We start from the raw sequence: 12,564 nt of genomic DNA, 5'->3' as shown, positions 1-12,564 counted from the left end.
CCTGGTGTCAGTTCTAAAATGTTGAACGTGGGGTGAAAGATTTCACACACACACACTTCCAAACACAGACTTTTCACACTCCGTTCAAACTAATAGCCGTGACGTGACGTGGCTCGTGAGGAAAAATCTCGGTGTCCTCGTTTGGTTTCATTCATTTATCTCACAAAGCATTACGCCGTGTGCTAATATTTTTGAAATGTTGCTAGGAGTCACGTTCGGCGCAGACGTTCCGCGTCCATCTTTCTCGCTAGCTTGACTTGCTGCAATAAAGGAAGCTTATCTTAAAAAAAACAAAAATACTGCTGCTAAACAAAAGTAGTACTCGGTCTCAGTTTGATGCTTGGTTACTATTCACTATCGAAGACTTTCAGAGACAATGAAATAAAAATAGAATTTGGATGAACACCGTACACGCAGGGTGAAGCATGGGGGTGGGAGCATCGGGGTATTTAATCCAACTTATTTGTATAGCGTTTTCAATAATTGATATTTTCTCAAAGCAGCTTTATAGAAGTTCATTCATTCATTCATTCATTCATTCATTTTCTACCGCTTATCCAAACTAGCTCGGGTCACGGGGAGCCTGTGCCTATCTCCGGCGTCATCGGGCATCGAGGCAGGATACACCCTGGACGTAGTGACAACCCATCACACTCACACACACTCTCATTCACTCACACACTACGGACAATTTCCCAAAGATGCCAATCAACCTACCATGCATTTCTTTGGACCGGGGGAGGAAACCGGAGTACCCGGAGGAAACCCCCGAGGCACGGGGAGAACATGCAAACTCCACAAACACAAGGCGGAGGAGGGAATCGAACCCCCAACCCTGGAGGTGTGAGGCAAACGTGCTAACCACTAAGCTACCGTGCCCCCCCTGCTTTATAGAAGTATAGAAACAGAATAAAAATTGTAATGTTTAAAATGAAATGAATCTTTATCTCTAACATCCTTCCATAACGAGAAAGCCGGAGGCGACGGTGGTGAGGACAAACTCCCTGAGAAGGAACCAGACTCAGAAGTGAACTTCATCCTCATTTAGAAGACACTGGGCAGTAAATAATGCAACCTGTAATGGGGAGTTACATGACGACGAAGGAAAGACGAATAGAGGGATGTATAGAGGGTAACATGAACATTTCCTCTGTTTCAGATATTTACAGCACAGAGTCGGAGTGAGGTCGGCTTCCATCACGCGTCAACAAACTCTCGAACTAAACAAACACCAAAAAGCAAAAGATGTCTTGAATGTGAAATTGTTAAACTAAAAACATTTTAAAATATATTTGTCTAACCTTTAAAACGGGACCAAGGTGATGTTGAAATACTTATCGGTGTGTGTGTGTGTGTCTATTGCTAATACGCTTTTAGTGCAGAATTTAACCTCTACTCAAAGGCACCCGAAATAGCTAAGGCTAAAGGGATTAATATATTATGCCCCAAACGGTCTCTCCTTTCGGCCGTGCTCTATCGTTTCCCTCAACACCTGCATGAGTGTCTCAAGCGTCAGATAAAAGGTATGTTCAAAGAAATGCCGTTCATCTCGTCCGACCCGTTCAGGTGTCGGTTGCGGAGCAGCACTGGAAGGTTCGGTGACGTTCGAAGAGGAAGTAGAAAGGTCAGAATGTGATGCGGAGGTTTGGCGGCGGCGACGACGACGAGGTTCATCTCGTGTGGAAATGTTTTACTTTCTACAGTTCAGCGTTGTCGTGTCCCAAAAGCGGATGTGCATCTTGGACTCGATCTCCACACCTTCCAGAATCTGAAAGGTCAAAAGTAACGTGCGGTTAGACGGCAAGGATCCGATGTTTACAGGAGGAACGTGCAAGCAGAGGAGAGTTCTTTTTTACATACCTGAAGGAAATGTTCAAATGTGATTCCCTCATAAACCTCATCAGGAGCCTAGAGGGGTTACAGATAATAGGGGGAACTTAGATGGAACATTTAATACTTAGGGGGACAGTACAGAGAGCAGAACAGATGACAGTACAGAGAACAAAGAAAGGTAAAGAGAACAGAACAAAGAAAGAGTTTAAAGACGGGTACAGAAAACAAAGAACAGTAAAATGAACAGTACAGAGAACTAAACAAAGAAGAGTATAAAGACCGGTACAGAGACCAAAGAACGGTACACAGAACAGTAATGAAAACGAAGAACAGTAAAGATAAGAGAAAATGGTACAGAGAACAAAGAAAGGAAAAGAGAACAGTACAGAGAACAAGGAACAGTAAAATGAACAGTACAGAGAACTGAACAAAGAAGAATATAAAGACCGGTACAGAGAACAAAGAACAGTAAAAAGAACAGTAATGAAAGCGAAGAACAGTAAAGATAAGAGAAAATGGTAAAGAGAACAGAGAACAGTACAGAGAACAAAGAACGGAAAAGAGAACAGTACAGAGAACAAAGAACGGAAAAGAGAACAGTACAGAGAACAAAGAACGGAAAAGAGAACAGTACAGAGAACAAAGAAAGGAAAAGAGAACAGTACAGACAACAAAGAAAGGAAAAGAGAACAGTACAGAGAACAAAGAACAGTAAAGTGAACAGTACAGAGAACAAAAGGAAAAGAGAACAGTACAGAGAACAAAGAAAGGAAAAGAGAACAGTACAGAGAACAAAAGGAAAAGTGAACAGTACAAAGAACAGTAAAGAGAACAGTACAGAGAACAGTACAGAGAACAAAGAAAGGAAAAGAGAACAGTACAGAGAACAAAGAAAGGAAAAGAGAACAGTACAGAGAACAAAGAACAGTAAAGTGAACAGTACAGAGAACAAAGAAAGGAAAAGAGAACAGTACAGAGAACAAAGAAAGGAAAAGAGTACAGTACAGAGAACAAAGAAAGGAAAAGAGAACAGTACAGAGAACAAAGAAAGGAAAAGAGAACAGTACAGAGAACAAAGAAAGGAAAAGAGAACAGTACAGAGAACAAAGAACAGTAAAGTGAACAGTACAGAGAACAAAGAACAGTAAAGTGAACAGTACAGAGAACAGAACAAAAAAAATGCTATAGAACATCAATTATCAAGAAGTTAGCTCCACATTTTCAAGTGTTTTATTCTGTAAGTAATGATTTTAAACAAAGTTTTCCCAAAAATTGGTGGGACAAAAATAGACGCAACTAAGAGAGAAGGGGAGGGGGAGGAAGAGAGAGAGAGAGAGAGAGAGAGAGAGAGAGAGACTATACCATCTGACCCATGGTGACACTCGCGACCTCGAGCATCGCAGCGTCTGCGATGGCTTTAGATGTTTCTCCTTCTATAGCAGCTTTGGACAGCAGCTCTTCTACAAGCTGCAGAACATTAACACACAACACAAGTATTTCAGCAACAAGGTCTGTTTATCTGCTCGCTTGTGCACTCGGGTTCGTGACTCAGCTGAAGGCAGCTCATCAAACCCAAGACCAGCTAAAGATATTCGCTCAACATTTGGAGAAGAGTTTGCACAGATCTTTATTTATTTATTTTCCTTAGCATAATATCATCATGTCTTGCTTAAAGAAAGGTTGAAAGATGACCCGACAGAGAAGAGAGTGAATATTTCCTGCACGTCAGGGTCTGTTCAGGGTCCCAAGCGTTAGTTATTAGCATACACGGGTCATTAATGTTTAAGGAGGAAAAGTTACTTTTGCATTCAACATTCATTTTTGTAAATAAGGAAGAAAAAGTAAGAGGAACGAAAGCAAAATTCAAACTTCTTCTTACATGTCTGTATTCGTCCAGAGTGATGAAGCCGTCGTTGTCTTTGTCGTGCATGTTGTAGAGAACTGAAAAAAGAAGCAAAAGAAAAATAAATGATATTCATTCTCCATCATGTATATATATATATATATATGTGTGTGTGTGTGTGTATGTGAGTGTGTGTGTATGTGAGTGTGTGTGTGTGTGTGTGTGTGTGTGTGTGTGTGTGTGTGTATATGTATGTGTGTCTGTGTGTATTTGTGTGTGTGTGTGTGTGTGTGTGTGTGTGTGTGTGCATGTGTGTGTGTGTGTGTGTGTGTGTATGTGTGTGTGTATGTGTGTGTGTGTGTATGTGTGTGTATGTGTGTATGTGTGTGTGTGTGTGTGTCTATGCTTACAGCGCAGTTTCTCTATTCTAATCTTCTCTTTGTCCTCCTGCGTCAGGTTATGTTTGAGTGGCCTGAAGTGTGACATGACGGTGAGGAACTCCTCGAAGCCGATCTCCTCCACAGTGCCCACCTCGTCCTGCCTGAAATTCCTGCACCAACATCAGAGAGAGCTTACAGCATCAGCAGTAATAGTGATGTATAAAGTATGTGTGTGTGTGTGTGTGTGTGTAAGTCTAACAACAGCGATGTTTCTGCATAAAGGAAACAGGAGGACAGAAGTCCAGCTCACTCCTCTCTCCTAATAACGTGATATCGATGCCAGACCCACACCAGTGTAAACAGTTTCTTGCTTAGTTTTTATAGGATCGCTAGTTTCCAGCTGTTACCTACTTTTTAGTGTCCTTACTTCCCAGGTTTTACATTGTCTCCAGTGTCTAGACTTTCCAGCTGTTCCTTCTTTCCATCTGTAACCTTGTTTCCAGAGTCTTTAGTTTCCAGCTGTTCTTTCGTTTCAAGCTGTACCCTTTTTTCCAGCTGTTCTTTCATTTCATGCTGTACCCTTTTTTTTCTAGCTGTTCCATCACTTCCATCTGTAGCCTTGTTTCCAGAGTCTTTAGTTTCCAGCTGTTCTATCGTTTCAAGCTGTACCCTTTTTTTCCAGCTGTTCTTTCGTTTCCATCTGTAGCCTTGTTTCCAGAGTATTTCGTTTCCAGCTGTACCCTTTTTTTTCCAGCTGTTCCATCATTTAAATCTGTACCCTTGTATCCAGCTGTTTTCTCATTTCCAGCTGTTCCCTTGTTTCTAGGTGTTTGAAGGCCATCCCTCCTTTTTCAGTGTCTTTAGTTTCCACGTGTTTCGTAGTTTAGTGTCTCTATAGAAATCTTTGATAGAGATCTAACTGATGAAAAAGTCCCTCAATGAAACTCAAGGTTTAATTATTTATTTATTTTTAATGATTTATAAAGTACCTTTTGTCGAAGAAGGCATTGATGAGCTGGCTTCGAATGGGGTTAAAGGTCAAATCGCTGATGTTCTCCAGGTCATCTCGGCTGAATTTCAGAAAGATAAGAAAACAAACTCAAAGCTTCATTTCTGGCAGATGGGCTTTATTTTCAGCCTCCACCAGGAGCTGTAGCCAGGGATGGGGCATTGTGGGTCGTGTTTAAAAATAATGTATGTTACAGAATATGTTCTCTGTTGTCAGCACTGGGGTGAAATGGACATCTAGAGGCTTGTCTACCTCACGCCTACCTCATGCTACCTACCACTCATATTTCTTACACCTACCTCTCATCTACCTCACACCTACCTCACAACCACCTCTCATCTACCTCACACCTACTTCTCATCTACCTCACACCTACCTCACAACCACCTCTCATCTACCTCACACCTACTTCTCATCTACCTCACACCTACCTCACAACCACCTCTCATCTACCTCACACCTAACTCTCATCTACCTCACACCTACCTCACAACCACCTCTCATCTACCTCTCATCTACCTCACACCTAACTCTCATCTACCTCACACCTAACTCTCATCTACCTCACACCTAACTCTCATCTACCTCTCATCTACCTCACAACCACCTCTCATCTACCTCACAACCACCTCTCATCTACCTCACACCTAACTCTCATCTACCTCACACCTAACTCTCATCTACCTCACACCTAACTCACAACCACCTCTCATCTACCTCACACCTACTTCTCATCTACCTCACACCTACCTCACAACCACCTCACACCTACCTCACACCTAACTCTCATCTACCTTACAACCACCTCTCATCTACCTCTCATCTACCTCACAACCACCTCTCATCTACCTCACACCTAACTCTCATCTACCTCACAACCACCTCTCATGAGAAAGAAAAAAAAAAGAGAAGGAGAAAGAAAAAAAAAAGAGAAGAGAAGAAAAAAAAAAAAAGAACGAGAAAGAAAAAAAAAAGAGAAGAAAAGAAAAAAAAAAGAAAAAAGAAAGAGAAGAGGAGAATGGGGTAAAAAGAAAAAAAAAGAGAAGAGAAAGAAAAAAAAAAGAGAAGATAAGAAAAAAGAAAGAGAAGAGAAAGAGAAGAGAAAGAAAAAAAAAGAGAAAAGAAAGAAAAAAAGAGAACATAAGAAAAAAAAAAGAAAAAAGAAATAAAAAAAAAGAGAGAGAAAAAAAAAAAGAGCGAAGAGAAAGAAAAAAGAAAGAAAAAAAAAGAGAAGAGAAAGAAGAAAATAACAGAATGAAAGAAAAAAAAAAGAGAAGGTAACTAACACACGGAAAAAAAAAAACCAAGAACAAACTAAATCAAAAAAAATGAGAATAGAAGAAAAAAAATATAGAAGAGAAAGAAAAAATACATCAAAACAAATCTATAATATAACATCAAACAGAAATCAAACCAATCTCTCATCTAAAGAAACAAATAAAACACAACAAATCTAAATTCTACCTCACACCTACCTCACAACCACCTCATTTACCTCACACCTACCTCACAACCACCTCTCCTTTACCTCACACCTACCTCTCATCTACCTCAAACCTACCTCTCATCTACTTAACACCTCTCTTTCATCTACCATCTTTCATCTACAATACACATTTCTGCATATGTATATTTATGTACATGTATATACATTATTTTTCCACTTATATTTTCATGTGTTATATAGTTTTTTTTATATAGTTTATACTTTTGGTTGGTTGGTTGGTTGGTTGATTTATTTATTTATTTATTTATTTATTTATTTATTTATCCATCCTAAACTGCATTCCTTTTTTTATGCTATATACCAGACAGATGTAAAAAGCATGTCACTGCATGCCGTACCCTGTATGTATGTGTATGTGACAACTAAAATTTGATTTGATTTGATCACCTCACACCTACCTCTCATCCACCTTACACCTATCTCTCATCTACCTCCAACCTACCTCTCGTCTACTTTACACCCCAGTCTCATTTCCCTTAAGACTACCTCTCATGTACCGCATACCTACCTCTCGTACCTTGTAGCTACTGTACCTCTCATCTACCTCACACCTACCTCTCATCTACCTTACTATCATGAAGGATTTTAAGATTTATACTTTTTAATTAATTTTTAGTGAGAAGTACCTTAAGGTGTCGCTGTTGTTGGACAGGTTCTTAAACCGTTTGTGCAGGTTTGCAATCTGATCCGGAGAAACTGGATGGACAAGAAAAGCAGACGTGTGTATTAAGTGTATTAAGTGTTTGCTTTAAAGTTGTTTTTAAGTTGTCCTGTTTACTTTATATATATATATATCTATATATCTATCTATCTATCTATATATATATATATATAGTGCAAAGGTATTCAGAACACACAAATTCTCTCATATTATTAAATTATAAATGGTATGCTGAAAGGTTTAGAAAAAATTTAAAAAATTAAATATCTTGCTTGCGTAAGTATTCAGCCCCTGTGACATGGAAGCTGGCAGATTACACAGATGAAAGATTTTTTTTTTATTATTTTCCTTAAAATATTTCCCAACAAAAACACAATGTCAGCTTCCAATAACTCCAACTCCAAAAAAATGTAACTTAAAAATAAAATTATCCATCAGAATAAATGTTCAGCAAACCATTTAGAATGGAATAATATAAGAGAATTGGTCAGGGGTCTGAATACTTTTGCAAAGCACCGTATACGTATGGATTTATATGTATCCTGAACAAAACCTCTGCAATAATACTGTATATATAAATGAACATACATACAAACGTTCCTGCATGAAACTACATAAATCCTGCAGGTCATTTCTGTGACAATCTGTTTTTATATGATGAACGATCATTAAAAAATATTTTGACTGTAAACTCTCAGGAATTAGGGGGCCTAATAAGTGCACTTTGTTTCCTGTTCATACTCGTTCATGCTTTCTTTTTTACAGATAAAAATTCTACACATACATGGAAACTATTGCTCAGGTAAGTAGTGTTTGCTTTAGACTGTGTGCTTATAAAATACCAGGTACTTACATTGCAATTAACACGTCACCGCGGCCCGTGTTTATTGGCTACACACTACACAACCTGTAGGCGGTCGTAACACACGTGAGCTCGGACTTCATCTCCAATAACAGCTTTTGTTATTTGAGTAACCAAAATGAGACAAGAGCAGATTAGCCATGATGCCAGGGCTTAAAGCTGATGATGCACGTCTGGCAGACAAAGACGTTTTAGTGGTTTATTGTTTTCCAGACAAACCTGTTTATCTGATGAGTTTTGACTTGTTTGATTTGAATTTTTAATTGCTGTGAATCAACAACCATTTCATATTGTTGCTTTGTACTATAACATATACAGTACCACCAGATTTCATATCATAATTTCTGTTACTCCATAGCGGTGGTGGTGTTGGTAGTGGTGGTGTTCATGGTGTTGGTGGTGGTGGTAGTGGTATTGCTGGTGTCAGTGGTGGTGTTGGTGGTGGTGGTGTTGGTAGTGGTGTTGCTGGTTTTAGTGGTGGTGTTGGTAGTGGTCTTGGTAGTGGTGGTGTTGGTGGTGGTGCTGTTAGTGGTGGCGATGCTGTTGTTGGTGGTGTTAATGGTGTCGGTGGTGGTGGTGTTGCTACTGCCTCTCAGCTCTAGGGTCTCAGGTACGATCTTGAGCTCGGGTTAGATGTGCAACTAATCTATCAAGCAGCCGGTGACTTGGGTGTAGCTCCGTTTTCTATAGCATCGTGATTAAAGAGACTTAATGGCAGCCTGAGCCAGGACAAAGTCAGCCACAGATTCTGAACAAATTGATCAGAACAGAATGAACTGAATCGTATCTCAGCAAATTCAATGGTATAGTTACATATTCAATCGTATTATTTTTAAATAGCAAATCGTTGCATTTTAAACTTTTTAATCTGATGTACAATGAGTCAGGACTCTGATGGCTTTCTGTATAAGACTTTGGGTTTTTCCTTTTAATTATACGGAATTTTAGGGATCGAGGATAAACACCTGCAAACTGTTGCAGCTTTTTACACGAACAAACACTCGGAGCATCTCAGGAGAGCAAGAACCGGTTTGATATCAACATTTAGTTTGAAGATAGAAACATTTTTTGCGAAACTTTTCCCAAACTCTACAGGTATTTGATATTGTATTAAAATCATTGCTTTAAGAATCTAAAACTGTATGAAATCAGATTCAGTGTTATTGTCAGTACTATAGTGCTCTTACACCTGTGCAATTTTCCAATGAAGCTCTTCCTAAAACACAATAAAGTCATGGCTGGTGTTAATGTTTGACGTGTCACATGATCACGTGATTCTGACATATCAGAAGTCATATAAATAAATCTGGGTGTCACTTCAATATGACCTCTAAATAATAGGAAGAGGTTATTTATTTATTTATTTATTTATTTTTTACATAGGAACAATATGACCAAAAGAAAAAAAAAAGTGTCACCAAACCAACACTAGAGTCTTATTAAGACGTTTTTTTTTTTTTTTTTTTAACACGTTTATAGACTTTTTACGCTGAAACTGACGCATCGGTAGATATGTAGCTAAAACAAAGACACAGAATGTTTATTAAAGTGGGTAAAATACATAAATAAAACAAAAGAATAGCAGGAAAAGGGTGAGAGACAGAGAGGGACAGTGCTGGTGTACTTACAGCCTGTTTTATCCGAGAGATCCTGGAGCTGGTGTTGGCGCAGTTCAGACTGTGAAGAGCCCATGTTGAGCAGGTCAGTGCACTTGCAGGGCTGAGAACAAGTGCTCCAGCTTCAAACCCTGCTGCGCCTCTATACAGTGCTGTACGGTAACTGCCTCACCCTACAGCGTGCTTCATGCCCAGGAGGAGTGAGCGACATTCTGCAGATAAACAATGAGATTTATTGAGAGGAAGAAAGAGGAAACAAGACCGAAACTTGTTCTACTTCCACGTTTATTTATCATGTTGAAGCTAACTTGTTTTTCTCCAAAAAGTAAAAAAAAAAGTTATTAAATAATAAATATCAAATACCTTATCATTGTTTTAGCAGTTATTATTATTATTATTATTATTATTATTATTATTATTATTATTATTATTATTATTATTATTATTATTATTAATAGTAGTAGTAGTATTCTGTTGTTTTTGTCGTTGCATTTATTAAAAAATACTACTAATAATAAATAGTTATATTAAAATTCTTTTATTTTAATATTAAATGTATTATTATTAATTGCATATGTTGATAAATTATTATTATTATTAATAGTAGTAGTATTGCTGTTGCTGCATTTATTAAAAAATACCACTACTACTACAAATAATAATAATAATAATAATAATAATAATAAGTTATATTAACATTATTAATTTATAAGATATTAAAAAGATTTTTAATAATTGCATATACTAATAATTATTATTATCGTTAGTGTTAATATCAGTATCAGTAGTAGTAGTAGTAGAAGTAGTATCCAGTGGTGTCAAAAGTATTCACATTCATTACTCAGGTAGAAGTATAGATACTAGGGTTTTAAAATACTTCTGTAAAAGTTGAAGTATCAACTCGAGCTTTTTACTCATGTAAAAGTGTAAAAGTACTGGTTTTAAATGTATAAAAGTAATGCAAGTAAAAAAATGGCATTAAGGACAAACACTTAGGCTGTGCCACAAGGGCCTATTGTGCACTACCCCACCTCCTCAAAAAACATTTCTAAAGGCCATAATGACTATAATGTTATATTAATATGATAATGTTGTAAAATTTGGGATGTACTAAGCTACCTGTTTCAGCCGCATACTGTATATGCCCATTGAAATTTTAGTACAATGCAAATACATTAAAGAACCATATATGTGTACTACTGAGCTGTGTTTCATGGAGCGGAAGATATGACTAGTTGGCTATAAGTATTGTAATGGTGCAAAACGTCAAACTTCAGAGGCATGTCATCAATAACCTTTATTGAAACAAACACATTGGACTTAAACAACAACAGCGTAATCAACATGCGACAAAGAGTTAATAATAGGCTTTGTTCATCCACAAAAGCAGCTGATTCTCAAAGTTCTTTGAGCCAATGCATTCTCTTCTTGGCCTGAAGATCAGCCCTGCAACACTGAACAGTCTTTCACAGACTGCTGAGGCAGGGAGTGCCATATTAAGCTTAAGTGATAGCTGGCACACAGCTGGGCTGGACTTCAGTACCTCTACTGTGTCTCCTGGGCACCCCAGGTACGCATCCAACTGCTGGGTCGTTTCAAGAAGGCTGGTCTTCACGGAGGAAAAGAAGTTTATTAGAATAATATGCATACAGATTTAAAACAACACTAGGATTAGAAAATGATGACAGATTTTTTCTTTTTGGGTGAACTATCCCTTTAAAGCTGTTTTAGGATCACAAGCAGCTGCTGGCATGACAGAAAATTTGCAGTAAAATCATTTTAAATAGCATTTGGCTAATAGTTGGGCCTATTACCTCTTTACAAGGACCCATAGGGCCCCATACAGGCACGTATGTGCACTCTCAGACACAGACAGGATCATGACTATCTTTAGTACATACCTTATCAACCAGCTGTAGATTATAGGCTCTTAACAAAATATAATCTCAGATAACATTTGGTTAAAGTTGAATTTCGAACCTCACACCGAGCCACCAAACTAGTTTGCAATGTTGAATCATAGCCTGCTGGAAGCAAGCAAACCATTGCCATTACTCCACGTCCATACGTAAAACTAATCCCGTCCGCTTAATTTAAAAAAGCATATTGACGTAAGCTGAAATTTTGTTATCAGTCAATTATTAACAAAATTTCAGCTTACCTCAATATGCTTTTTTAAATTAAAATTGCAATTTTACCTCATGACGTACGTAATATTAATTGGCCATTAATGGGACAAGACATCTCAGTAAAACTAGCAGACGTGGGAGGGGTAACTCGCTTTACGCACCACAGTAACCTCCTTGTCGTCATGTGCGTACGACGTTGCTTCCTGTTTCAAGCGCCTCCATGCTTGCAAAACGCGCCAAAAACTACCTTTAAACAGGGAATGACGGAATTTTACCGTACATATTTACAGCGGGTCTATTCGGACGGGATTAGTATTACCTGAGGTCATTATTCTGGACCTTTTTACAGAAGGTAAAAGTCGCCGTAATCTTTACTGACATTGTCCGTAATGATTACCGAGATGGCACATTCGGACGGGACTAAAATCACAGAGAAGCTCTGGTAATAATTACTTTACCCCCACGTCCCCACGTAAAACTAATCCCGTCCGAATAGTGCTTTAGATGTCAAGTTTTTGAAAGCCATTAGCTCGTGGTATTTGGGTGCACGTAGCTTACAGCACATGCGCAATGACTTATTTTTCCATCCAACCACTTAAAACATTCTTCCTGGTACAGCCATGGATGTATAAGGGTTGGGGTTGGTTGGTCTTCCTGGCTACCAACTTCCTCACTGGTGCTGGTGCTGGTGCTGGTTGTTGAGACATTGAGTTTTGAGCCTCTG

The 12,564-nt window shown here is 38.4% G+C and overlaps 1 protein-coding gene across 1 annotated transcript; it reads right to left on the bottom strand.

Moving 5' to 3' along the window:
* Nucleotides 1–817: 817 nt before the first annotated feature.
* Nucleotides 818–9,881, bottom strand: tesca (tescalcin a). Its single transcript, XM_027163042.2, has 8 exons — nt 9,724–9,881; nt 7,199–7,268; nt 5,046–5,126; nt 4,087–4,226; nt 3,713–3,774; nt 3,196–3,300; nt 1,861–1,908; nt 818–1,768 (listed from the first exon to the last, which is right to left on the bottom strand). The coding sequence occupies exons 1-8, from the start codon at nt 9,785–9,787 to the stop codon at nt 1,691–1,693; spliced, it is 648 nt and encodes a 215-aa protein (XP_027018843.1). The 5' UTR covers nt 9,788–9,881; the 3' UTR covers nt 818–1,690.
* Nucleotides 9,882–12,564: the final 2,683 nt, after the last annotated feature.

Source organism: Tachysurus fulvidraco, chromosome 9 (assembly GCF_022655615.1).
Source record: "Tachysurus fulvidraco isolate hzauxx_2018 chromosome 9, HZAU_PFXX_2.0, whole genome shotgun sequence".
Classification (NCBI taxonomy): Eukaryota; Metazoa; Chordata; class Actinopteri; order Siluriformes; family Bagridae; genus Tachysurus; species Tachysurus fulvidraco.
Note: the sequence above shows the minus strand (reverse complement) of the source record. Positions and strands in the feature narration are given on the sequence as shown.